General features: G+C 46.1%; 3 protein-coding genes across 8 annotated transcripts; 1 reads left to right on the forward strand and 2 right to left on the reverse strand.

Moving 5' to 3' along the window:
• The first annotated feature begins 1,392 nt into the window (after positions 1-1,392).
• LOC120669008 (anthranilate O-methyltransferase 1-like) lies at positions 1,393-10,452 on the forward strand. Its single transcript, XM_039948836.1, has 4 exons — positions 1,393-1,531; positions 1,640-2,029; positions 9,412-9,672; positions 10,003-10,452. Exons 1-4 carry the CDS (start codon positions 1,457-1,459, stop codon positions 10,360-10,362), a joined length of 1,086 nt encoding a protein of 361 aa, XP_039804770.1. The 5' UTR covers positions 1,393-1,456; the 3' UTR covers positions 10,363-10,452.
• Positions 10,453-13,040: 2,588 nt separating this feature from the next.
• On the reverse strand, positions 13,041-22,171 carry LOC120669740 (DEAD-box ATP-dependent RNA helicase 31-like). 3 transcript variants are annotated; one of them, XR_005672770.1, is made up of 11 exons: positions 20,811-22,108; positions 19,008-19,114; positions 17,109-17,164; positions 16,810-17,034; positions 16,505-16,711; positions 16,346-16,432; positions 16,174-16,269; positions 15,874-16,089; positions 15,452-15,634; positions 13,326-13,617; positions 13,041-13,221 (listed from the first exon to the last, which is right to left on the reverse strand). XR_005672770.1 is itself a non-coding variant. In XM_039949576.1 (10 exons), exons 1-10 carry the CDS (start codon positions 22,106-22,108, stop codon positions 13,390-13,392), a joined length of 2,703 nt encoding a protein of 900 aa, XP_039805510.1. In that variant the 5' UTR covers positions 22,109-22,171; the 3' UTR covers positions 13,231-13,389. The 3 variants fall into 3 exon arrangements, 1 of the variants encoding a protein (XP_039805510.1); XR_005672769.1 differs by having other exon boundaries at positions 13,041-13,263; positions 13,319-13,617; XM_039949576.1 differs by lacking the exon at positions 13,041-13,221 and having other exon boundaries at positions 13,231-13,617; positions 20,811-22,171.
• A 580-nt stretch (positions 22,172-22,751) lies between these two features.
• On the reverse strand, positions 22,752-27,317 carry LOC120669741 (probable protein phosphatase 2C 56). Of its 4 annotated transcripts, none has more exons than XM_039949579.1 (8): positions 26,871-27,315; positions 26,194-26,321; positions 26,019-26,117; positions 25,733-25,924; positions 24,747-24,833; positions 24,387-24,478; positions 23,439-23,513; positions 22,752-23,151 (listed from the first exon to the last, which is right to left on the reverse strand). In XM_039949579.1, exons 1-8 carry the CDS (start codon positions 27,119-27,121, stop codon positions 23,110-23,112), a joined length of 966 nt encoding a protein of 321 aa, XP_039805513.1. In that variant the 5' UTR covers positions 27,122-27,315; the 3' UTR covers positions 22,752-23,109. The 4 variants fall into 4 exon arrangements, with proteins under 4 accessions (XP_039805513.1, XP_039805511.1, XP_039805512.1 ...); XM_039949577.1 differs by having other exon boundaries at positions 22,752-23,128; positions 26,871-27,310; XM_039949578.1 differs by having other exon boundaries at positions 22,752-23,128; positions 25,766-25,924; positions 26,871-27,308.
• Positions 27,318-27,547: the final 230 nt, after the last annotated feature.

A 27,547-nucleotide genomic window follows, 5' to 3' on the forward strand; every position in this document is an offset into this window, starting at 1 on the left:
CCTGTGCGCTGTGTTTAGTGAAGACATGCTTATCTTCACTGTTTGTTTCCTTTTTCCCCTTATTGCCTATACCATTGAATAATGGGGGCACTTGTGTAGCATGGTGTTGATGACCAAAATTGGCACAGGTCGAACAGACCAGTCTGACCAGTGCTTACGAGCAGTCTGACCGGTCTGGACAATGTAGCCGGTCTAGCAACCCCGATCGGTCTGACCGGTGGGTCTGACCGGTCTATCCGGAATCCGAGTACAATTAGAATTTTTCATTGGTTTAGATCTGTAATTAGGATTCTTTGCGGGATAAGTCCACCCCACCCTATAAATATAAAGGGTCACGCCCGATTGAGGGTTATCCAATCGATCAAACAATACAACTTTTATTTTTTTATTTTCTCTTGCCCTAACTTTTCCAATCTACTACTTGTTGTTCCTCCTTCGTCTCTACGTCGATTGAGGGCGTTCTAGGTGGCCTGCCGACCCTAAAACAACACTGCGTGTGCTTGCCCCGACAGGTCTTCTCGGGCTAGCGTTCGTAGGCTTCGTCACCGATCTCACCAGCGACGACCGGTCTGACCGGTTGCTATAACCGGTCTGAGCAGCGGCGCTGCAACGCGCGCCTCTTCTCGCTGCACGCTCGAGTGCGTTCGTGTGTTGGCCCTAGTTTTGCGTCAACATGTAACTTTGCAGCTCGCAGGGGTCTTTCTCCAACTATGATGATATCATGACTCAATTTTAGGAAGAAATAGAACATTTGCTAGAGTTGTGTGTAAAGAACTAGCCCCAAGAAAGTTGGGGAAGTTCCTGCTCAGGAAGTAGAGATCCTAAGGTAGAGATTATTGCTGAAATTGCTCTTAGCATATATATTTTCTATGTGTAGGGAAGACCACAAAGCACCGCAGCCCACTACTGCCCCCGGTAAGCAAAAGAACAAACTGGTAAGCAGGCAAACCATGTGAGAGGCTTATTTTTTTTCCTTTAGGAGGGAATGGTAAGTAAATATACACGCCAAACACGTGGTGCCACTCACTTCGCCCTCATCTTTGTTGATGGCCACCAAACCACCAACGGTGGCGATGGTGCTCCGCAGCCGTGGCACACAGAACCAGTACGACGACACGTGTCACTTTTAAGGAGTGGGGTGTAATTGACTCCATAATCTGTTTGTAAAACTATTGCTCTTTTAATATATTTGTGATTCTTATAAAAAAGAATCATCTCATCTTGTGATATAGAGCACTGATATTATTTACTAGTTATATTTTTTATTATGTATCTAGATATAATGTATATTTAAAAAAGTTAAAAGAGCGAGTATAACTTTAACTAATAATTAGAAAGAGTTCTAATACGGCACGGGTTTTCCAATATATATTCAGTGCCCCTGTACTGATTCATTTGCAATCTGTGCGGCTCTGCTCCACGAAAGGTTCTGAGCTGAAGCGCTCGGTGGCTAGCTATGAAGATGGATACTGACTTCCATATGGCGAAAGGGGAAAGTGAAAGCAGCTACAGAAACAACTCCAGGCTTCAAGTTTGTGTCCAATCTCTTTATAATTCTCTTTATCCACAAAAGTTGCTCACTTACTGTTATTTGATTCTTCTGTTCTGACATATTTCATTTTGCGCACCATGCGTATAGAGAAAAGCTTTGTTGGCGACTGAACAAGTTCTTGAGAAGGCCGTGAAAGAAATATGCTCCGCTGTGCTCACTCCAAAACTGGTGGTTGCTGACTTAGGCTGCTCTTCAGGAGAAAACACACTCATCTTCGTCTCTGAGGTGATCAAAGCCATGAGTGACCAGCAGCAACTGGAGGTCCAATTCTTCCTCAATGATCTACCCGGAAACGACTTCAACTATATCTTCGGTTCACTTGGAAACTTCAAGGAGTCGATTGCAGCGGAGCACAAGGGAGGAACAACACCTCAATTTTACATTGCTGGGTTGCCTGGTTCCTACTACACTAGGCTTTTCCCTTCCCAAAGCGTTCATCTCTTTCACTCGTCGTATTGTCTCCATTGGCGCTCTCGGGTTTGTTTAGAGTTGTTATGTTGGTGATATGCCCAAGAGCCTATCATCACAATACGGTTTAAAGGCTCAAGTGGATATTGATCCAAGAGGGATTAGGGTTACTAATGGGCCTATGAGATAGAAGCTCATTAGTACGCCCTATATATATGAGGGAGGGGCTAGGGGGGAGATGACCTGAGCGGCGCCACCTCCCTAGCCGCCGCCCCTCCCTCTCTCTCGGCCGCCGCCCTTGCCGTGCGTGCGGTGCTAGCACACCGACGCCCGGCGTTTCATCCCCGTACGTGTGGACTCCGTGGAGGCGCTGCTGCGACTGCTGCGCTGATCGGCAGCCGGGATCAAGTACGAGGAGCTCGGTTCGTGGGACGTGATCGACTACTTCCTCTACATCGACGCGCGACTTCTTCCGCTGCGCTGCGCGTCTAGTGGTAACGATCTATGATCTTCTACTCGCAAGTATCTTGGGTTTATGCGGTAGTGATGCTAGCGTAGCCTACCCGTTTCCCTACAGTGGTATCAGAGCCATCTTGCGTAGTTTTTGGTCTGGATCTTTTGCATATAGGTGATATGTTGTTGTAGTAGATTGGATCTATTACTTTTGCACGGTTTGATTAGATCAATTGGTCATAAGGGGTTAAAACTGGAGCGAGTTGATTGCGCGGCATGTGACAAAAGATTAGTTTGTGTTCTTTCTCTGTTATGCATACGATATGTCCCTACCGGCTGGAATCACCATCGGGACTAACTGTGTGCATAGTCAGCAGATTGAACCAACAGATCAAGGTCATGTGTAGATGCAGTCTTCTCAAGTGCAAAGTTTGCACGGTCAAGGTGATTGACCTAGTGAAAATTGAGGCATTATGAATGGCTCGGATTTGAGGTGATGCGATCACTCTGATGAGATTTTCATAGGGATTCCATAGATGCGATCTGTGTAATTCCATGAGGTTTTCAGGGCGCTGCCCTAAGACCCGCGGGGACCGCCGTTGCTTTCTCGCTGTAGCGGCTTCCCAAGCGCTACTTTGGTAGAACACGTCGTACGCCTAACTTGTTTTTGCAGGGTGTGATGTGAATGGTATGGCCTCAATGTCATGTGATGATGTATGTGATGATTTGTGCGGCCTGCGTGTCGCAAGTTAACACAACCGGGTTGAGGTTGCACCATTATTGTATAACGACCTGCGTGTCGACTTGTGATGTTTGAATCCTCATGTAATTATTTCACTAGCTATTAGATGTAGTAGCTTAGTATCTTTTCATGGAGGTTTCAATCATGATGGCGATGATGATCACCACAAGACAGGACGGATGGCAATGGAGGTCACCTTGGAGCCATGGCGATGGAGCCCATTGTGATGCAAGAGGCCATACTATTCACAATATAATATGATTATATGCCTGTGATGTTTATTTTCCTGTCATACTATTCTTTCATGCTTTTACATATGGTGGATGCTTTAATCATGATAGAATAGCTTCCCTCGGAAAAGTTTGAGTTTTTGATGCCTTTTACCAATAGTTGCACCTATAAATTTTGATCGTTGTGTGGTAGGTTTACCAAAGTAGAGTACCCTCAGCTATCACTTTTGTATAGGGTGGATGTCGGACATTCACAAGCATAGTATTGGTTTACTCAGCAAAGCTATCAAAACAGTTTTGGGCTTTAAGGCATAGGGTTGGGGCCGGGGCATTGGATGCCACCCAATAAACAAGAGTCGCATAGAGATGTGATTAGTAATTTGTTACTTACCTGTATCACTACTTTTCTAGCCGTGATGCTAAAGCTCACTAGAATTTTAGTGATTATGGATCTTGAACCACTATATGTCATTAGAGGGAAGATGACTTTGATATAGTAGGTTGTCTTTTGTTAAATCAGTTAATGAAAGTCTTTACATAAACATAGTGCTGAAATCTTGCTTTACTTTAATGTTGTAGATCATGTCTGCCAGTAACAATTCCGCTTTCAATTTGCGTTCTGTTCTTGAGAAAGAAAAGTTGAATGGAACAAACTTTATTGATTGGTACCGCAACCTGAGAATTGTTCTCAGGCAAGAGAAAAAGGAGTATGTTCTTGAGCAGCCATATCCTGATGATCTCCCTGACAATGCAACTGCTGCTGATCGCAGAGCTTATGAGAAGCACTGCAATGACTCACTTGATGTCAGCTGTCTGATGCTCGCCACCATGTCCCCTGATCTGCAGAAGCAGTATGAGCATGCGGATGCTCATACCATGATCGAGGGGCTGCGTGGGATGTTTCAGAACCAAGCCAGGACTGAGAGGTTCAATATCTCAAAGTCCTTGTTTGCGTGCAAGCTGGCAGAAGGTAGCCCAGTCAGTCCTCATGTGATCAAAATGATTGGTTACATTGAGACTTTGGATAGACTTGGTTCTGAACTTCACCAAGACTTGGCTACTGATGTTATTCTCCAGTCGCTCCCGGCGAGCTATGAGCCTTTTATCATGAACTTTCAGATGAATGGCTTGGATAAAACATTGAGTGAGTTGCATGGGATGCTAAAAACAGCAGAGGAGAGCATTAAGAAGAATCCCAATCATGTGATGATGATTCAGAAGGGGAACAAAAAGAGGAAGCGTTGGACGCCTCCTAATCCCAAAGGTAAAGGCAAGAAAAAGAGTTCCGGTGGTGAGTCCTCGGGCTCTAAGCTAAAGCCAGCACCTAAGGCCAAATCTGGCCCTACTTCTGAAGATGAATGCTTCCACTGTCATGAAAAGGGACATTGGTCTAGGAACTGCAAGAAGTACTTGGAAGAAAAGAAAAAGAAGAAGGGAAGTGAGACTTCCACTTCAGGTATAAATGTTATAGAAATAAATATTGCATTATCTTCTAGTGAATCATGGGTATTTGATACTGGATCGATGATTCACACTTGCAAATCGTTGCAGGGTCTAAGTGAGACTAGAAGATTTGCAAGAGGCGAGTTGGACGTTCGGGTCGGCAATGGCGCAAAGGTTGCGGTGTTGGCGGTCGGCACCTACCACTTGTCTCTACCCTCCGGATTAGTTTTGGAATTAAATAATTGTTATTGCATTCCTGCTTTGAGCAAGAACATTATTTCTTCTTCATGTTTGGAAGAAGTTGGTGATTTTAAGATTGTAATTGAGAACAAACGTTGTTCTATCTTTTGCAATGGTATTTTTTATGCTCATTGTCCATTGGTGAATGGATTATATGTTCTTGATCTTGAGGATAAATCTGTCTGTAACATTAATACTAAGAGGCTTAGACCAAATGATTTGAATCCCACTTTTATTTGGCATTGTCGCTTAGGTCATATAAATGAGAAACGCATTGAACAACTCCATAAAGATGGATTGTTAAGCTCATTTGATTTTGAATCATTTGACACATGTGAGTCTTGTTTGCTTGGAAAGATGACAAAAGCGCCTTTCACTGGTCAGAGTGAGAGGGCGAGTGACTTGTTGGGACTTGTACATACCGATGTATGTGGACCAATGAGCTCAATAGCCAGATATGGCTATATCTACTTAATGAGGCACAAGTCTGAATCGTTTGAAAAGTTCAAAGAATTTCAGAATGAAGTACAAAATCAATTAGGCAAGACAATTAAATTTCTGCGATCTGATCGTGGAGGAGAATATTTGAGCCTTGAATTTGGTGATCATTTGAAGCAATGTGGAATTATTCCGCAGCTAACTCCGCCCGGAACGCCTCAATGGAATGGGGTATCCGAACGGAGGAACCGAACCTTGTTGGACATGGTTAGGTCCATGATGAGCCAAGCTGATCTTCCATTATCATTTTGGGGTTATGCTCTTGAAACTGCTGCGTTCACACTGAATAGGGTTCCAAGTAAGTCTGTTGAGAAGACACCATATGAGATATGGACTGGGAAGCGTCCCGGATTATCTTTTCTCAAAGTTTGGGGATGTGAGGCTTATGTCAAACGTTTGATGTCAGATAAGCTCACTCCAAAGTCAGACAAATGTTTCTTTGTGGGGTATCCTAGGGAAACCAAAGGATATTATTTTTACAATAAGACGGAAGGCAAAGTGTTTGTCGCTCGCAATGGTGTTTTCTTAGAAAAGGAGTTTCTCTCAAAAGGATTTAGTGGGAGCAAGGTGCAACTTGAAGAAATTCAGGAAACACCCGAAACTGTTTCAGCACCCACTGAAGATCCACGGGATGTGCAAGATGTTGCACAACCCGTAGTTGAGGCACTAGCCCCACGAAGGTCTATAAGGGCACGTCGCGCTACTGACAAGCTCAACCTCCTTATTACGGAGGAGCGCCATGTATTATTGATGAAAAATGATGAGCCCTTGACCTACAAAGAAGCAATGATGGGACCCGACTCCGACAAATGGCTTGAAGCCATGGAATCCGAGTTAAAATCCATGCATGATAATCAAGTTTGGAACTTGGTCGATCAGATTGACAGTGTAAGACCTGTCGACTGTAAGTGGATTTTTAAGAAAAAATTAGACATGGATGGAAATATTCACATCTATAAGGCACGATTGGTGGCGAAAGGTTTCCGACAAATTCAAGGTGTTGACTATGAGGAAACCTTTTCGCCCGTCGCAATGCTAAAGTCTGTTCGGATTCTCCTAGCAATTGCCGCATATTATGACTATGAGATATGGCAAATGGATGTCAAAACCGCTTTTCTTAATGGACATCTAAGTGAGGATGTGTATATGACACAGCCTGAAGGTTTTGTCGATCCTAAAAATGCTGGGAAAATATGTAAGCTTCAGAGGTCCATCTATGGATTGAAGCAAGCATCTCGGAGTAGGAATATTCGTTTTGATGAAGTAGTCAAAGGGTTTGGCTTCATCAAGAATGAAGATGAGCCTTGTGTTTACAAAAAGGCTAGTGGGAGCGCACTTGTGTTTCTGGTCCTATATGTGGATGACATATTACTGATCGGAAATGATATTCCAATGCTTGAAGCCGTTAAAACCTCATTGAAAAAGAGTTTTTCGATGAAGGATTTAGGAGAGGCGGCTTATATTCTGGGTATTAGGATCTATAGAGATAGATCAAAAAGGCTAATTGGATTGAGCCAAGACACGTACATTGACAAGATATTGAATCGGTTCAATATGCAAGATTCCAAGAAAGATTTCTTGCCAATGTCACATGGCATTACTCTAAGCAAGAGTCAGTGTGCTACGACACCTGATGAGCAAAAGAGGATGAGTACGATTCCTTATGCTTCAGCCATAGGGTCGATCATGTATGCTATGCTTTGCACGCGCCCAGATGTTTCCTTTGCTCTAAGTGTTACGAGCAGGTATCAGTCAGATTTCGGTGAACCTCACTGGACAATTGTAAAGAGTATCCTTAAGTACTTGAGAAGAACTAAGGATATGTTCCTAATATTTGGAGGCGAAGATGAGCTCCTTGTAAAGGGTTACACCGATGCTAGTTTTCAAACAGACAAAGATGACTCCAAATCGCAATCCGGTTTTGTTTTCTGCCTCAATGGTGGGGCAGTGAGCTGGAAGAGTTCCAAGCAAGATACGGTGGCTGATTCGACGACAGAGGCCGAGTATATTGCAGCTTCCGAAGCTGCAAAAGAAGCTGTTTGGATCAGAAAGTTTGTTTCTGACTTGGGTGTTGTTCCTAGTGCGTCCAGTCCAGTGGACCTCTATTGTGATAATAGTGGTGCCGTTGCACTAGCAAAGGAACCTAGAACAACTAAGAAGTCCAGACATATACTGCGGAAGTATCACCTCATCCGTAACTTTGTTGAGAGAGGTGATGTGAAGGTTTGCAAGGTGCACACGGATTCAAACGTTGCTGATCCGTTGACGAAGCCTCTCCCACAACCAAAGCATGAGGCGCACATGAGATCTATGGGTATTAGATACTTACATCAGTGATTCTAGTGTGCGTGGGAGATTTTGTGTCATGAGTATGTTTATGTAATGATAAATAATTATTATTTGTTCCATGGATGATTATTTTACATTGATTATCAAGTATGTGACTTGTTCGTGAAACTCTGTTGAAAATGATATGATTCTAAATTATCCCTAGTTTATGTCGTTGTGTGGGACAACAACGACGTTGAGACTAGCACATGCATTAATTGATGATCATGTTTCACGGATCATAGATATGGAGATATCGGATTAATGATGTGGACACATGTTGGTGAACATGGTGTTGGATTGACCCACTCCAAGACAATGTTGGGATTGTTATTTTGTATGTGCCATCAGTTGTTCTTGAGTGTTATACCTACTGAATCCTTAGACCTAAGATCGCCATTGTTTCTCACTGTGTGTAGTGGTGCATCTTGGGGCTGCTAAACGCTACTCCGTGACTGGGTAGTTACAAAAGCAGCTTACAGGTATGTCATGAAACATGGAATGGGATGTGAGCGGATCAAGATGGAATTTGCCCCTCCTAGATAACGGGAGAGATATCTCTGGGCCCCTCGAGATAGTTGGATTTGAAAGTGCATGGCCATGCCAAAGTGATTAAAGAGTTAATCATGATGACTAAAGGTTAGTTATGAATAGAATCCACTATTAGATTGAGAGAATGGTCGAGCTATCACAAAGGTGGCACGCATCTCGCTTTGAGCTTGACTGATATCGTGTGGCAAAGGAATCGGTGTATGAGTATATCTATGGTTCAGCCGATATGATCTTTATGTGTATTTGTGAGTCACTATGCCCTGCTAGGTGCCGCTATTGACTTGTAATTCGGAAATGATTTCCGATCACGACCACCTACACATGAACCTAACGGGTCACACACTTAAGGGGTTTGGAATGTTGGAAAGCTTGCATGTATGATTGTCTCTAGTGCAAGTGGGAGATTGTTGGTGATATGCCCAAGAGCCCATCATCACAATACGGTTTAAAGGCCCAAGTGGATATTGATCCAAGAGGGATTAGGGTTACTAATGGGCCTATGAGATAGAAGCCCATTAGTACACCCTATATATGAGGGAGGGGCTAGGGGGGAGATGACCTGAGCGGCGCCACCTCCCTAGCCGCCGCCCCTCCCTCTCTCTCGGCCGCCGCCCTTGCCGTGCGTGCGGTGCTAGCACACCGACGCCCGGCGTTTCATCCCCGTACGTGTGGACTCCGTGGAGGCGCTGCTGCGACTGCTGCGCTGATCGGCTGCCGGGATCAAGTACGAGGAGCTCGGTTCGTGGGATGTGATCGACTACTTCATCTACATCGACGCGCGACTTCTTCCGCTGCGCTGCGCGTCTAGTGGTAACGATCTATGATCTTCTACTCGCAAGTATCTTGGGTTTATGCGATAGTGATGCTAGCGTAGCCTACCCGTTTCCCTACATGTTATTATACCTTCAGCTTTTAAGCTTTTATAACCACCAACGTTCTAAAATTAGTGTCTTTCTTCTGTTTAGCTTCCTGATGGTCTCGATGTCAACGCAAAACCTTACCTAAACAAAGGAAACATTTACATTGCGAAGACTACACCGTCATCTGTGGTGAAACTGTACCAAGAGCTGTTCGAGACGGACTTGTTGCTCTTCCTCAAGCTGCGGCATGCTGGTGGCCAGATGGTGCTGACGTTTCTTGGGAGGAAGAATGAGGATATTTATAAAGGAGATCTGAACCATCTTTGTGGGCTATTTGCACAATCTATTCAGTCTCTCGTTCACAAGGTACAACAGATGAACAGAATAGATTGAAAATGGTTGGCAGTACAAAATTATTGTTGTATCACATACATAAAACAAGATGATTTCAGACTTTCAGCATGGTAATCCTATATGATAACTATACTCACGTCTACAAAATAAGAAGAAAATCTTGGTCATAAAAACAAAAGAAGTTATGTCTTTATTTGTACATAGCAATATTGAAGAGTAGATAATATATATACATCGCTTGTAATTTGTGTAGCAAAATCTTTGGCTTCTAAATTTTGATAAGTTTAATTTATCATAAAATAAAATTATACTATTTGTTGAGTTCCACGTATATTGTAATAGGGCCTTGTGCAAGAGGAAAAGCTTGATGCCTTCAATCTCCCCGTTTACGGCCCATCGGTTGATGAAGTGAAGGCAGTGGTCAGAAAGAGCGAGCTGTTCGACATCAACTCTGCCGAACTGTTCGAATCCAACTGGGATCCTTACGATGACTCTGGGGATCATATTGTCCAAGATAGCCTCCAAAGTGCCCTGAATGTTGCTAAGAGCATCAGAGCAGTCATGGAGCCCTTGGTTGCGAGCCATTTCGGTGGAGCCGCGCTGGATGAGCTGTTCAGAGAATACGCACGTAATGTTGCAAAGCACCTTCAGAGGGAGAAGACCATGTACTCGGTCATCGTCCTGTCCTTGCAACGAAGATAAAGTTGGTCTATGCATGTACTAACCCCAAATGCCTGAGGATTAATTATCCTGCAATTTTAATTTATACATAAATGTACACGATTACTGCCATTCCTTGCTCTATTTCTAAGCCTGCTAGATGATTGTGCTAATTAAGCAACAGCAGTATATCACAAAGCTATGCTTCTATTCTTAAAAATAAGTCTATTAGCTACTCAACCCTTATGGTGTCAGGCTATCTGCACCGGCGTCCGCTATACCTCCCTCCAGGATGGGATAGAGGAGAAAAACGCTGCAGCGGCGCACTCTATCGCTTCCGGTAAGAAAGACGACGTCCGCTGGTCCGGTAATCTGAGCGTAGGTACCGGGTGCTCGCTATCCGCCGATGTGGCACCGGCCCGTCTCCCGACGCGTCCTCCGCTCCTGCTAGTGCCCATCCGCGGCCACGTGCAGAGCCGCCGCCGCCGCCCGCCATGGCCGCCGCCGGCCCTGCACGCCGTACCCCCTCCTCCGGCCACCCTCCGCATGAGCCAAGACCTCAAACCGCACCTCCTCGGCTCCTTGGTGCTCACCGGCCCAATTGCCGCCGCCCAGCTCGCCGGAACGCTGCCGGACCTCGGATCGAGCCGAGCAGAGCCGTCGTCGTTCGTCGATCCCGGCCTCCTTGGGCTGCCCTCCCTCGATTCCTCCCGCAAGAAGCTACGTCGGCCCCTCCTCCACCTTCGCCGCTGCTCCCCGAGCGATTCCGGCCGTTTCCCGGCCGAAATCGGCTCCTCCACCGCTGCGCTGGCCCAATGCGCCGTCGAGGGCCGCCCCTGTGCTGCCCCGCGTTGCCCTGCGGCCGCACCGCCTTGCCCCGCCGCCGGCCGGCCCTATCGCCGGCGGGAGCGGCGCGCCGCCGCACGCCATGTCGCTGGCCGCCCTGCTCGGGCTCTCGACTCGGCCGCCCTGCTCAGCTCCTCCGCGCGCCTCGCCGTCCACGTCCGCATCCGCGTGCCTCGCCGTCCGCGTCCGCATCCGCGTGCCTCGCCGTCCACGTCTGCGCGCCTCTCGGTCCGCGTTCGCATCCGCGCGCCACTATCCACCGCCCTGTCCTGCCGCCCTGGCCACGGAGGGCTCGACCGCCGGGGAAGGTCGGCCACGGGCCTCCACCTCAAGCCGGCCATGGACGCGGCGGCTCGAGCGAGGGAACGCCGCAATGGCGACGAGCTTGGCTGCGGAGGCGAGGAGCGTGGGCGGCGAGCTCGGCCGCCAGGAAGGTCCGGCGCAGGGAGAGGGAGACCGGGCCGCTCGCCGCGGAGAAGCATGGAGAGAGGTGGACATGGGGATGGGGTGGGTCCCACTAGTCAGTGACTGTACAAAGGATGGGTATGAGTAAAAAATGTTGATGATTAAGATATAAAGGATAAACGAGTGCAGAAAAAATAAAAATAGAGTAGAGAATCTCGATGACTAGACAATAATATTTCTTTTAGAGGAGAAAAATAGAGATCCACCAGTGTAGAAAGCCTCAAGTATCGAGAGCCACAGGCATGGCGACATGCAAAGTTGATTGTATGCTTGGTACGTGTTTATTAATGACATCAACATGGGTCTTGGCATTGGATGGGTTAGCCCTGCTAATGGGGCAAAACCCACCCCTAACCCACCCCAACCCGCAGCTGTCCGGGCAATTCCTCAACCCGCCCCAACCCTCCCCCGACGCAGCTACCGCCCGCTCCAACCCGCCCCTACGCCGCCGGCCAGCGGCCACCCTCCCGATTCGGGAGTCGTCCCCATCCCCGACCGCCCCGTCTGCCAGGGGGCCAGCGGCCAGCGCCCCGTCCGCCAGCGCGCCCCATCCCCGAGACCTTGACGCGCCTCCGCCAGGCCGCCTCCCGTCCCCGACGCACCTCCGCTCGGCCGGCGGTGGCGACGCGAGTCCGTGGCGGCGGTGGCGGCACGAGTCCGGCGGTGGCGGCGGTGTCCGCGCTCGTGCTCCAGGTCGTCCCCGCGCCCCCTGGCCGCACCTGTGCCGCCGTGCTTGTGCTGGCCTCCAAGCCCTCCTCCTCCGACCTCCTCGAGGGCGCGCAGTGGCGCTACAGCGAGCTCCGCCGTCGAGCGTGGCAAGGTGGAGCGCGTCCACTTCTCCAAGGATGGCGGCCTGCTGCAGCTCACCGCCGTCGACGTCCGCCGCACCACCGTCGTCGTCCCCAACGACCTCGACCTCATCAACGTCCTCGCCACCAACGGCGTCGACATCTCCATCTCCAAGGGCGAGGCCGCAGGGCCCGGTGGCTTCCTCGCCTTCGTCGACAACCTCCTCTTCCCCTTCCTCGCCTTCGTGGGGCTCTTCTTCCTCTTCCGCCGCGTGCAGGGCGGCCCCGGCGCCGGCCCATGGACTATGTCGGCTTCACCAGTCTCGTGTTCTGCGCGGCGGATGTGGCCGGCGGTGTGCGCAAGGACAAGAAGGTCCCTCGTCTCATGGTGATGCGCCGTCATCTTGCGGCGATGCGGGACGGCGAGGGTGGCGGCGCCCGTGTGCTCGGCTGCTCGCACGAGAACCCATCCCTACCCGGTTTTTTAGAAAACCCGCCCCGCCCCGCCCCGCCCCACAAAAGTCTAAAACTCATTTGAACCCATCCAGATAGACCCCATATAAAAACCCGACCCATACAACCCGTTTCAACCCGACCCACTAGCAGGGCTAGGATGGGTAGTACCGGCAACTAGTTCTCCATCCCCATTGATCATAAAGCCAAGTTCTCCGTTCCCACTGATGCTGCCAGCACAGATACAAGGTCTTCTGGCTTTTACTAAAGGATGGATTGAGTACACGTGGCCTCCTCCAACACAGAAATATGGTGCTCCAAAGCTATGAGTAGGTGCTTTGTCAAGGCCCTTACAGGATAAAAGAATGAAACAACATTACGAAAGTTAGAACTTCTGGGAGCATGACATGTATTGTAAACCTTGTTTTATTAAGGTAGCTCCAAAACTCCTACCAATACGGGCGTTTTATCGGATGTTAGACTATGCGCCAACATGGCTTGGATTCATTGTACCAAACTATTTTGCTCGCAGACCTGGAATGTTGTTCAGACCCATCTTCCTGAGAACAAGCTTAGGCACTGCAGGAGGGTTGTTGAGACCCATACTTTTACTGAACTCATTGGCGAGTGATACGAGCTGGTATTTGTCACGTCCAATGAACTTATTTGAATTGTAGTAACCAAGCCATGCCTGGTAGGCAGATTCCTTGTCCTTAACCTCCACGTGTGCAAGAGCCTTATCAACCTGCACATAATAAGAAAACATGTAATGTAGCATAATGCAATATGTCAGCGACCAGATTATTATCCTAAAGAAACAATGGCATGCGAAGCTCTACCTATTTTATATAGTTCAATACTAAGCAGTTATCAGATAGGACAACATAGTGCTCAGCAAAATGTTTTGAAAAATGATTGGGTGCTTACAAATGTGATTGATAATTTCATACTCAGCAGTTGCCACATCATTTAACTGGACAAGCCATTCATCCTAGTTTTGGATTCATTTGATAACCTGATAGCATTTCAGATCGAGTGCCAGCTTGACGAGGACCAGCAGCGGATGGTGCCACTGCCTGAAAAGGCGGCGACACCAGCGATGATGGCTTGACCATGAGCGTCAATGCTGCAGCCTGTGAGGGCACGCAATAGCAACCTTGTTCTCGGGAGCGTCGACGACGATGCGGCGACGAATGGCAGGGCGACGCAAACCGATCTTAGATCGGAAAAGAAAAACAACAACAGGAGGACCATGGGTACCAGGCAGGTGCGCCACCAGAGCCTGGCGACGATGAAGACAGCATCGGGCCGAGCCACCACCCTGGCGGGTCCATTCGTGGCTGCAGGCGGCGCGGGGTCCATCCGCAGCCGTAGGCGGCGCGGCTGGACCGGCGGGAGAAGGGCGGCGCACGACTGTCGAGCGCCCCCTCTTGCGGCGGCGGCGGCGCCCCCACGGTTCTCCTTCGCAGCCACGGACTCGCGCAGGTGCAGCCACAGACTCGCGCAGAACAGGGGTGGCGACAGCACAAGTTGCAACGAGGTCGCGCTCAGGACAGGGGTGGCGACGGCGTTGGAGTAGATGGGGGCATGTGGCCGGCGGGGCGCTCGGTGGGGGAGGCGAAGACGGCGGCGCTGGTGACAAATCCTAGCGGCGAGGTAGGTCCCCTTGCTATGCTTGACGACGACAGGCACGGCGGATCAGAGGGATCCGCCAGGCATCCTATGAGGGCGCTACCCCCGGCGGAGATCGATCTCCCCGAGGGCGGCGCGGTGGCAGTGGCAGCGGCAGCGGCAGCGGAAGCCTAGTTAGGTCACAGGATCGTGACTCTCTGACACCATATAGGAAAGTAGGATGCGTATAATGTGGTCGATGTATTGCATTGAGCCCCTTGGGCAGTATATATAGAGTACATGGACTGGAGGGCAAGTAGCCTCTCCTAGAGATAAGGAAGGTTATCCCAGGATTACAATCAATCCTAAACTAACCATATCCGGAGTTGCCTAATATACTAACACTATTTTTTACGGTCAAAGTCTCCATGATGGCTTTTCCTAAAAAAAAACTATCCCTATATGTGGATAGGTTGTTGTGGTCCAAAATAGAAATCCTCTATAGTTAGATCCAAAACATAAATTTGGTGAAAATACTAACTATCCCTAAATCGGTTGGCTGTTATGGTCTTGTCGACGAATTTCTAAAATATCCATATCATTCAGGAAGCAAAGCTTTTCCTTAAGTACACAGCTGATGTGAACTACAAAATTATAACCTGAACTGCATTGAACATCATATATCTCAGGAAACTAAACATATGCATCCCTACAATTGTACTGATCGATTAGCCCAATTGTTATGATCTTTAGCGAATCATCATAGATTCATAGTGACAGTATCTTGTCCAAGGTTCTCGGAAAATACATAGATATAGAAATGAACTGCTAGTTGACTGTCGAAATATATTAAGAATGCACATTTCAAATCATATACATGTATATAAGTGGTCATGTTAACAAAAAAAACCAATGTCAATGCATGGAGAGATACAACAGTAAGATGTGAACTGGAGTCTTTTAAGTACCTTTTTCTTAGTGTCCAGATCAATTAATGGTTGTGTTGCCTCTGTAATAGGCAAGTCCTTGATACTTCTCAAGAAATATTCCTCCCATGGTGCCAATAATAAGACTCCTGCCCCCTCATTACCTTTGCGACCAGTTCTACCAAGTCGATGAATATATTGCTCTCTGTCTGTTGGCACCCCCAACTGCAATATTGGTGGAGAATTGACACTTCAATTCGAAACTATGTGCAGGTAAAATGATAAGCAAGCTAATAATGAGTTCAGAGTTCCAATTAACTAGCTGTGAGCTGCATGGAGAAAGAATTTTCTCAATGGCAGGTAAGCAGATTTATTTAGGAATTTCATAATTTCTGATTTGTATCATAAAGTGCATATATCTATATTTGCAACAGTAAGTAAATAAAGTACAACAGGTTAGTTACCTGCACAACTAGTGTGACATTGGGATAATCAACACCCCGGGCAGATACATCAGAGCTAACAAGAATGAGACCTTTTGACTCCTTAAATTCTTTTGATATCCTGGTTCTGTAACTTTGAGGTTTCCTGGAATGGATCTCACGTACATTCAACTTCAGCTCAGACAAAAGCTCAGCAACAAGGCTTGTTACTTTTGCTGTTGTACAGAATACAATCACCTGCATTTGTTTCCTCAGTCATTGTACAGAACATATAAAGAATTAAAAGAAACAATAAAGATGACAGTAGCAATTAACGGTTACCTTGTAGTCAACATTTTCGGAGATATGATCAGTTAGAAGACCATATAGGATAGAGAATTGTTTGTCTAGTGGTGCAATTAAATGCATTTGTTTCACCTGAATATGGTAATCATAATCACACCATTATTTAAAAACTAAGGAGCAATCAATACACATTCGGTTTGTCGAATACCTGAGAATGTGTTTCTTCACTTCCTTCTGGAACTGTGTTGACAAATTCAAGATCCCTTTTCATGGCAATGTGACATACTTGACGAACCTAGCATGGAAAGTAGAAATACATGGGAAACTGACCAAGCAGTAATGAGTTACAAGTATACTACAGTGATACCTCATCCGGAACTGTCGCAGAAAATAGGAGTGTTTGACGTTGTTTTGGGAGTGCAGCCACTATTTTCTCAATATCAGATCGGAATCCCATATCTAACAAGCGATCAGCTTCATCAAGAATTAGAACTTTGACTCCCATTAACCTTGTAGCAAACCCTGGTGTGTTCTCCATATGATCCCTAAGCCTTCCTGGAGTAGCTACTAGAATCTGTAAATCAGAAGTTCACCATTGCTTGTGGGTTAGATATCAGAACAAATGACACAGAACAGCAGAATTATTCAGTTCAACAAGATAATTTGAATCACCTGGCAAGGGTTAGTATGCATGCGCTTCTGTTCAAGAGCCATTCTAGTGCCACCTATTACAAGCTGCACTCCAATTGATGGATGGAATTTAAGAAGCTTGTTAGCTTCTGCAGCAGCCTGATCAGCAAGCTCACGTGTAGGGCACACTACAACAACGCTGATGGGAGGCCTCTTTTGATCACGATCGACAGGTGGTAATTTTGAGACAACTTCAATGGCCGGAAGCTGAAGGTAAAACAGTTGTACATTACAATTCAATGGGAGGAAACATAATATTCACTATTCAGCAGGGTACTTACCAAGAAAGCTACAGTTTTTCCAGTTCCAGTCCTTGCTTTGGCTAATACATCCTTCCCTACAGGGAGAAGACGTGTTTGTGTGAGAACTGAATAGAAAATATACAATTTAAGTGGGAAATAAACTGCTTTCAGAATCATGTGCTGCATAAATTTTTTTGTACACATGCATTTCATAATTAGTGCAGTTCCGATTGCCTTCCTCTCGGAATGATATACTACTTAAAAACTACATACATTCAATGTTAATATTTGTTTTCTTGAACCATTGGACACAGATAACTAGAATTTCTCAAACTTGTTTCCTCTCTCCATATTTTTATCTCCGAATAATTATGATGCATAGAAATTGTGCCACGGTAACAAAATTTTGAGGCCTTGGTGGCTTACACTTGGGAAAAATAGGCCATTCAATTTTTTTCTTAACAACAAATCTTTGCATATGTGACCCTCGTAGGCGGACATACAGATAGATAGACAAAGAGAACTTCAGCATCTATTCCATGTTCTTGTAAACCTCCGTCAAGCCAGGGAGCTCAGAGTAATGCTAGGATTCCATACTCTATACAAGCTTATGAGTTGAAGGCATAATAACGTAACTGTCGACACAGTTAGCACTTAGCAGGGTCCAAACATGCTCACATCAACTGTGAGAATGGCTTTTCCAAACGGGTTCAAAGAACTTCAAAGTTGAAATGTATAAACTACATGGATGATTCACTAACAATAAAACAACAACAACAACAACAACAACATAGCCTTTTTCCCAAGCAAGTTGGGGTAGGCTAGAGATGAAACCCGAAAGAAATAAGTTCAAAGTTCAGGCACATTGATAGCTAGTCTCCAAGCGCTCCTATCCAAAGCTATCTCTTTAGAGATATTCCAATCCTTAAGGTCTCTCTTAACCGACTCATCCCATGTCAGTTTAGGTCTACCTCTACCCCTCTTTACATTATCGACCCGCTCAAGAACCCCATTACGCACCGGCGCCTTAGGAGGCCTTCGTTGGACATGTCCAAACCATCTTAGCCGATGCTGGATAAGTTTCTCCTCAATTGGTGCCACCCCGACCCTATCCCGAATAACTTCGTTCCGGACTCTATCCCTCCTTGTGTGCCCGCAAAACCACCGCAACATCCGCATCTCTGCTACACTCAGTTGCTGGACATGTCGCCTTTTTGTAGGCCAACATTCAGCACCGTATAACATCACCGGACGAATTGTTGTCCTATAGAATTTGCCTTTTAGCTTTTGTGGCACCCTCTTGTCACAAAGGATGCCAGAAGCTTGCCGCTAGTTCAACCAGCCAGCGGAAATTCTATGTCTAACATCTTCATCAATGTCGCCATCCTTTTGTAGCACCGATCCTAAATACCGAAAAGTATCCTTCTGGACCACCACTTGCCCATCTAGACTAGCGTCTCCCCCCTCATGCCTAGTCGCGCTGAAATCGCACATCATGTACTCGGTCTTGGTCCTACTAAGTCTGAACTCTTTCGACTCTAACGTGCGTCTCCACAGCTCTAACTTCCTATTAACCACTGCCCTACTCTCGTCAACTAGCACCACATCATCAGCAAAAAGCATACACCAAGGGATCTCACCTTACTAACAATAAAACAACAGAACATTTTAGTCCCAAGCTAATTGAGGAAGACTAACAGGTGCTAAAAAAAATATGTAAGCTACATGGATAGCTTATGCAATTTAAAGCAGGAATTCTAGAGAAATGGAAAAGGTAGGTAAATAGATCTGAAACTCAAGAAGGCGAGAAATTACAAATTAGAAATGTGCGGGCAACAATGTCCCTTTGTGTAAATTTAATATATTTGCTGAACAAGATTAATATCATAAAGTAAATTCACAAATGTCAAACATACATTAAAGAATACTGAAATGAACCTTGAAGTATGATGGGAAGAGTAGCCTCCTGGACAGCAGTCATTCTGTCATATCCAGCAGCCTTAACACCTCTTAGTGTCAAGGGAGATAGTGGGCATTCATCAAACCTGTCAGGAAATGGAAGAATATCCATCAGCATAGAGGCTTATAAGTAAACCTTTTGCAGTACATGTATGAACTATTCAGGAGAAAAGCAATTAATCTACACTCATTGATAATCATAGCCCATAGGAATATAATATGCCAATATAACTTAACCAAACCACAGTGCAGAACTAGTACAGATTCAGTAAGCAACATCATTGCCATCTACTACAAATTACAGGCTTCAGAGAAATTTGACAAAGATTTGTAAAAATGCTTGGCTCAAATAAAGTAGCAGTAGCAACATCAATCAATCAATGTTCTTAAAGGGTTAAGGCGAGCCTTGGCGACAAACAGAAAAATTAGAGAAGAAAAGGAAAAACAAGCCTATCAATGGGCCATAACCGCAACACTAGATGAGCCCAACCCAAGCCAACAGCACATAAAGAACCCCTCCCATCCCACCTCACACAACCGATTCACCCTTCTGCGCTGCCACTCCCGTCCTGAATGACACCACCCTGCAGGAGCAACGATGAGCACACCATCAGCCCATGAATCAGACTCTTCCCCCAACTCAAACAGAGCCCCACCGACACTCCTTCCAGACCACCAATGCCGCAGTTAAGCAAGGCCAGATCTACGCCAGCAATTGCACTGGAAACAATCTGGGAGTTGCACCAGCCACGGCACTAGAGCTGACAAGGATGTGGTAGAAGGAAAGAGAACCGTGCTACCCGCTGGGTTCCTCTCTCCAGCCCTCCCCCTCCACTTTTGGCTAGGCATCAGGGATGCCTTGCCCCAGAGAGCATCTCATTGCCTAGGCTACCCTATGCATCAGAAAATATTATCAATTTGTTGTGCCCTCCAAATTTTGCGACAAAGACAACTCATCACAAAACTGTTCTTCGAAGTTCAAAGAAACCAACATGAGGGTTCATAGGAATAACTTAAAATACCAAGATCAATATCATTAAGAACCTTGACCTACAATCTCAGAGGATATAAACAATGCAATCCATTCCGATATCATTCCTCCATAGCTCCATCTTTAATACTCTATTCCCTAATCCCTATAGCAAGCAGATGCTAAATAGACTACCAATGACACTTGCTCTGGATTCAAAATGTGCATTGTTTGTGTATTTCAAATACCAATGCTGTGAGTGCAGCTAGATGCAGTCGACCATGGCTCAGTTTATAGTAAAAAACTCATTCATAGTACTCTTGTAGAATGATCCTCAAGCCCACGCATAGTTTCTCCACGTTTTGAGGACAGCAAAATACTTAGTTTCTAATAATGCTGCTACATTCAGTGGACCACTGAACCTGTTACACTAAGAAAGAAACCCACCAAACAACATGAATGGTAGGACGTGTTGCAGCCAAGTTGGAAGTAGATGCAGAAGCTTTTAACAATATAGTAGCTGTTGTTGACATGGAAGTGATGCAGTCAAACATCATACAGGTTCATTGTACCATAGATTACAGATGGTGAAAGTAAACATGATATGCACTTGGCAATTAGAAAATACGAACCACCATTTTTGTCATATTGCCAAGATGGTCATCTATCAATAATGTAAGCATAATTTACATCAAGAAAAAGAGAACCAATCTACCTATGTACCAAAGAGAGGCATACTAGCAATTAACAGAAACAGCTCAGCTTAAAGGAATAAATACTATTCAGCATTATTTCATAGTTGTAAGAGCTACCTTTTCTGGCTCAGATAAGAATCACCGCCTCTAGTACTTGTGCCCGCTATACTCTTATGTTTGACTGCCTCTTCTTTGTCTAATTTAAAAGATCCAGACTCCTTACTGCCCTCATCATCAATAAGATCATCTTCTAAACCTGATGGGTCATCATCCTCATCAACTTCCCCCACCTCATCATCATCCTCTGACAAGCCAAAATCAAACTTTTTCACTTCCCTAGCACCAGAATCACCAAAGCCAACCACATCATCATCGTCATTGTCGTCATCCAAATCACTTTCCCTCCCTCTTCTCTGCGACATACCAGACATCCTTCCACCACGACCATGTCTTCCTCTCGAGGATCCAAATCCAATGTCATGATCATAGTCATTATCATCCAAATCACTATACCTCCCTCCCCTCCGCGACACACCCAAATCACTCCTGTTCCGGCCTTGATGTGGTCCAACACTCTCTGCCCTTCCCCCTTTCCTGCCACCTCGATGCTGCATTCTGTCGGAACGCCCAAACCCAATGGCATCATCATCATCATCATCCTCCTCACTGTCATCACTGCCTCTTCCTCTTCTCTGCGAGAAACCAGACATCCTTCCACCACGACCATGTCTTCCCTTGGAAGGCCCAAATCCAGCAGCATCATCACCATCATCCAAATCACTGTACCTCCCGCCCCTCCGCACCACACCTGACCCTCTCCCACCACGACCTCGTTGCCCCCTAGGAGACCTAAACCCAGCCTCGTCATCAAACCCATTTCCCCTCCCTCCTCTCATCGCAAGCCCGGACGACCTCCCACCCCGCCCCCGCCTTCCCCTTGAGGAACCAAACCCGGAATCATCCTCATCATCATCCAGGTCACTACTCATTACCCTCCCCCTCCGCTCGAAGCCGCCGCGCCTATCGCCACCGAACTCACCGCCGCCAAACCTCGACCTCGAGAACGAACCCCTCGAGTCCCGCCCACCCCGCCCGCCCCTGGAGGCGCCGGCGGGGGACCTGCGGGTGGATGGAGCGTCGCCTTCGTCGCCGCTGCTGAGCCCGAGGTGGCACGAATCGGTCTTGAGGTCGCTAATCCAGTCGCTGAGGTCCGCCTCGTCCTCCACCAGGCTCTTAGCGGCGCCGGCCACGGAGCGGCCGCGGGAGGAGAAGAGGCGCGGGGAGAAGAGCCCGGCGGCGCCATTTCGGGGTGGGGCGTGGTTGAGGTGGAGGAGGGGGTCCGCGCGCTGGCATGCGGTGGAGGCGGAAGCGGCGGCGCGGCGGAGGAGGGCGAGGAGGTGGTGGTGGCGCCGCATGGCGGCGGGCGGAGGCGGCGCGTTAGGGTTTAGGTGAGAAAACCGGAATTGGGATGCCGATCAGGGGTTTTAGGTCCAGGCTCTCCCAGGAGATGTCACTTGCGCAAGAGCTCTCGTGAACCGTTCGATCATGGTTGATTAAAGGTTGAGATCTGTCAGACTCCCTTGGATCTCTGCTCATTGCTCAACTGAATTTGGTGTTCATCATCTGAAATCACATTGCCGAAAAACTTTGACGTCCCAAAAGAATAAGACGCAGATCTCATTTGTCAAATTCGATAAATTTTCCTACATTCAGCCACATAACATCCATACAATTCCGCTAGCCAATTCTGTTACACCAATTTCTCCATAAGACGCCGGGATGCAAACAATCCCTCCAAAAACTGAGAACACTATATGTTTTGACTGAAAACTCACAAATTGAAAATTCAGGTTTTTACTATATGGCATTGTATTATTGCAATTTGCAATCCAGCGCCGGAAGCGCGGAACAGGGAACACCAAGAAGGACAGAAACAGCTGTTTACATGGAAACCGGAACCATTTCAGCTTCGCATCCAAGAACCACCACAAAGCAAACAACATATGAAGTGCAGCGTTTCCCACCCAAGAACCACCACAAAGCAAACAACATACGAAGTGCAGAATGCTTCTGTGAAGCTGGTATAAAAAGTAACTGAAGAAATTTCATTCGAGCTCATGCTCATTGTTTGGATGTTATCTTTCCTACAGAACAAAAGAATGAATCCAGCGAATCTCTTTCAGGGTTGCTAATGTCTTGCAGCAACCGCATATATTAGGCAAAAGCAACTATGTTTTATGGATTTTTTGGGGCTAACGCATACAAAATTGTACTACCATCAGACGAAAAACTGTCCAAACCGACTACTTGTTATGGTGAAATTGCACAACGACACATGTGATGTTGTCTGTGCTGTGCCTGGAGTAGGCAATTTCTGTCAGCTTCACAGCCGCAGCCTGAGGTCCATCTTCAGCTTTCAGAAGAGCAACAGCATCCTTGTTGACAAACGATATAAACCCTGATTAGCAATGGAGAAAGTATCACCCTACGCTGATATGAAAAAAGCCCTTGTTCACTGTGTTCAATCTGTGAACATTCTTCTTGTGTGTGACCATTTGAGACAGGATACACTGGATGCATGTTAATAACTGTTAGGGGGGCCTTGCATGAAGAGATTGATCAAGTTCACTGAGAACAGAGCAACCCTCCAAAATTATACCAGTAGCTTGGTGGTATGGTTACTTCAACTACAGAACCAACAGGTTGCCATAGCTGGTTGTTAGAAGCTGGAATTCAAGGAGATACCTCATTTCGCACAACATCCCAAAGACCATCAGTAGCAAGAATTAGATATTCCAAATCAATGTTGACCTCCTCTTCCTGCATTTCATAGATGTTACCAAAGGTTAATTTTCCATCGGACTTATCTGACATAAGGAATCAAATTGCTAAAAAGAACTTTTCAGAAGACTTTCCTATGCAAGTCGAGAACATCAAGAAAATTTCAAATGGACTAATCATGAGCTTCAAATACTTGAGAACAAAAACTCCAGAATATCACTTCGAGACTTCAGTGAGGTCCTACTGACAGCTTAATATTTATGCCCTTTTAAAAGATACAGACCTAAAATGAAAGAAATCTACGATCCACACCTCATTGTAGCATGATAGGCAGAAACCATGACAGTCTTCTTAGTTATTCTAGTTCCAGAGTATCTTCAATGTCTAGATGTTTTATGACTCAGATGCCTATCTCTCCAGAAATACCAAGCACTTGCCAAGTAGTCCCGTGTGACAAATTTCATCATGAGAAACCATGCTAGCATGCTCCAACCTTTCCCTTGCCACGGAAAACCAGTAAAGGAAAAAGGTTCCCTTCCATGAATAGAGTCCTTTACTCTTTCCCACATACCACGCAGATCCACTAAAAGATCCGAAAAAATGAAATCTTTAAACAAACTTCTTCTCAAGGGGCTTCTCATCATATTTCAGTAATACTCAATTTTTATGGTTATTGCAACAACATTAATACTGACTCATGTTACAGACAACATAATGATACATTGATACAAAGGTACATCTGTAAATCAAAGAATCAAGGATGAACTAGTGTAAGATGTTTTTTAGCTTGTTAAGTAGCTTGATTTATCCTGTTAGTGGATCCAGTTCTAAGAGACCAACACAACAACCCTTGCCTAGGTATCAATGGACTGCCAAACTACTGAAAGTTTTAATTAGACTTCAAATGGATACCTGAATGTCAGGTTCGGCTATCACATATTCCTTCAACATACGATTGCCAAATGCACGGGACATTGCCAGAATGCCACCAACCCTCCATGTATCTGCGGAAGTGCTAATGTCAAATGAAGAATTACAGCAACCACTCAATACTTATAAAGAACCTTCAACGATTTGAGTACTTGAAAAACAGGAAAAACATGTATAGACACAGGCAAATGATGAGCCATTAAAGTAACATAATGTCCTAACGTATCATATATCAGACTTACTTAAAACTGGAGGGCTTGAGGTTCAGTCTAAATATATTGTTTTTATCCAAGTAAGCAGGCTAAATACAATAAGAGTGTTCTGAGGATTAAAAAGGCTTACCATCCCATATAACAACACCCCCAGCATCCTCAACTCGCTTTCGTTCATCTTTCCTGTTTGGTTTGTGATCTTTTGACAGTGGGACAGCTATAGAGCACAGAAATAATGCCAAGTTTAACATACTCTTCACACATAAATAAACCAAAGAATTGTTAGCAATAATCTTGACTAGTAGTGCAGTAGGTACATGTAAGTTACTTAGGGTCCAAGTCTAGTCAAGTCTAGTCTTTACCTTAGGATCCAAGTCTTTGCCTTAGGGACCAAGTTGAGTCAAGTCAAGTCTTTGCCTTGGCATGTAAGCCACTATGGCTGTGTAGTAGTGTGCATCTAGTGCTATAAATAGAGAGGAGAGGGCCTAGCTCCCTCAAGAGTTCGAGCAGCACCAAAGGAGAGTGGTCTGGTTGTTCTCTTCACAAGAGGAGTGTGTGTGGCTGCTGGCAGGTTGTTGTATAGGACTGACTGGGCTGTATAGTAGGAGTTGCCATAGCCGGATGCTTACAGGCTGACCGGAGGCAACTTTAGGTACTTAAGGAGGAGCTGATCAAGTTGATCAGTTCCAAGTAGCTTGCGGCAACTAGTGTGTTTCTGCGTGAAACTAGTGTGTTAGCGTGTATCTTCAGCAGTGTGTTGTCCCATCAAGAATAATTAACATTGACAGATTCTAAAGTCATTGGAAGCTTATCAATGGAAAATAGCAACATAATGAAGCAGTGTTGCGTTGATAAAATTTTATTCCAGCTCATTAATCATGTGAATAGAAATAAGAGCAACTCCCCTTGGTGACTGAAGCTCAGCAGAGTACCAGTTCAATTGATCATGCTCAGGTATAATATACAAAAATTGGTAAAACAAATATTTCCTCCGTTTTAAAAAATATGACACTTGGGACAAGCTAATTAGTTTAAAACATCCAATTCAAAAAGCAGAGAGAGAATAATGACAAAATGGATATTAATTTTCAAATATGAGAAAAGTGGATGCTGTACGTTTTGGTCTTTTCTTTCTTGCCGCCACTTTACCTTTGCCAGCTCTTGAAGCAACAGCACGTGAATCACCAACATTTGCTACATATAGACGATTGCCAATCAGAACCGCAGCCAAAGCTGTTGAACCATCATCTCTAAATGAACTAGATATTGTTTCTAAGATATCCCCATCAGTTTCAAGGAATGTTCTGCCTGTGAAAAGTAACCAAAAACAAAAAGAACATCAGAGTTGCAGCATTAGAAAGGATAACAGATGAAAGACACTACAGAAGGTAAAAGACATTACTTATTGCAAGCTTTGTGTCTGTCAGGAAGTCAGGTTGCTTCATAAGGTTTTTGAAAAGATTATCCTTCAGATATTCAGCAGCAAGGTTTCCTCCATGACCTAGTGGACTAAGACATCAACTAAATATGATGTGCAAGGAGTTGCGAAGTAATGAAGGCATGAGTGAAAATGGTACCATCAAATACGCCAAACAGGCTAACTGGCTGCCCATCAACTTTAGTTAATTTAACGGCATAGCAGTCCTCCATAGTAGGTCTCCGCCCTATGTAGCTTGAATATCCACAGGTGACCTTACCATCCTCACTGCCAACAAAGTTATTGACCTTATGTTGATCAAATAATGTATGAATCTTTAGTAGATTTTGGAGAAATGTGAGCCGTTGAGCACAAAAAGTTGGTATTGCGAGAACAATGTAACTACTTGAAGCCAGCAAGCTAAAATTATATATTGAAGGCCAATAGCATAACAAAAAGAGATATCTGTAAAATATTTAGTTGCACAACTGCAACAGCATTGCAGTGAGCTCTCAAGCTTCCACTATGAAAAATGTGTTTGTAAGATGACTATTTGATGGAAAGGACCATGGACCTGCCATGTAATATTCTACGCGTCAAGCTAATCAATTTGAATTAATAATATATCCCTGTAACATCACGAACATAGGCAATTTAGGCACGCACCACAAGTCCACAACACTTATCTATCAAGTAAACGTTTATCCCCTGATGCACCGACACCACACGAGCACACATGGATGGATAACATAACACTGATTGATTCGAATTTAGGAACAAAGATAGACGGCATATTAACCCATCAATTGGCGCGATCATTGCGCCTGCATTGCCCACCTCTCGAATTCGCCGGAGACCCAGCCCTTGCGCCCCGCCGCAGCCGCCGCGCCGCGCAGCGACCCCGCCTGCCGCGCCGCCGAGGAACGGAAAGGCGAGGAGCCGCGGGGGCCCGCCGCCGCTGTGGCCCCGGAGGTCCCCGCACGGAACCCACGCCAGCCGGCGTCCCGCCGCTGGCCGCAGGAGCGCACGCGGCGCCCGCCCGCCGCCGCAATGCCGACCAGGCCCCGCAGGGCGGTGGCCCGTGCCATGGTACCCAGCGCGCGGCGGATGCCGTCGGCCCAGCGGCGCCGGCCTTCGCGTTCGGGAGCGGGAGGGGCCGGTGGCGGGCCTGAGGCTGGAACCCTGCGCACGGGGCGGCGCAAACGAGCCACCGGTTAACGAATTGATTGATCGATGGCAGGCTGCGAAAGGACAAAAAGGTGTTTGCTTGTCTCGCTTGGGGAGGGAGCTTATCCGTCCGGCGCACGAGCTTTGTTTGTTCGTTACTTGAGGACATTAGCCACAACCCATAATCAGCAGTATATTCTTTTCCTCTTAAGGCCCCGTTTGTATCCTTCTATTTTGAGGAAATTGGAATCTACTTAATGGAGTAGGCTATTTGTCTTGAATGTGATATTCCATAATTTTCAAAAGCTTACATATACTTATCTTAAATTTATGGAGGTGGGAGATGG

Source organism: Panicum virgatum, chromosome 4N (genome assembly GCF_016808335.1).
Source record: "Panicum virgatum strain AP13 chromosome 4N, P.virgatum_v5, whole genome shotgun sequence".
NCBI classification, from domain to species: Eukaryota; Viridiplantae; Streptophyta; class Magnoliopsida; order Poales; family Poaceae; genus Panicum; species Panicum virgatum.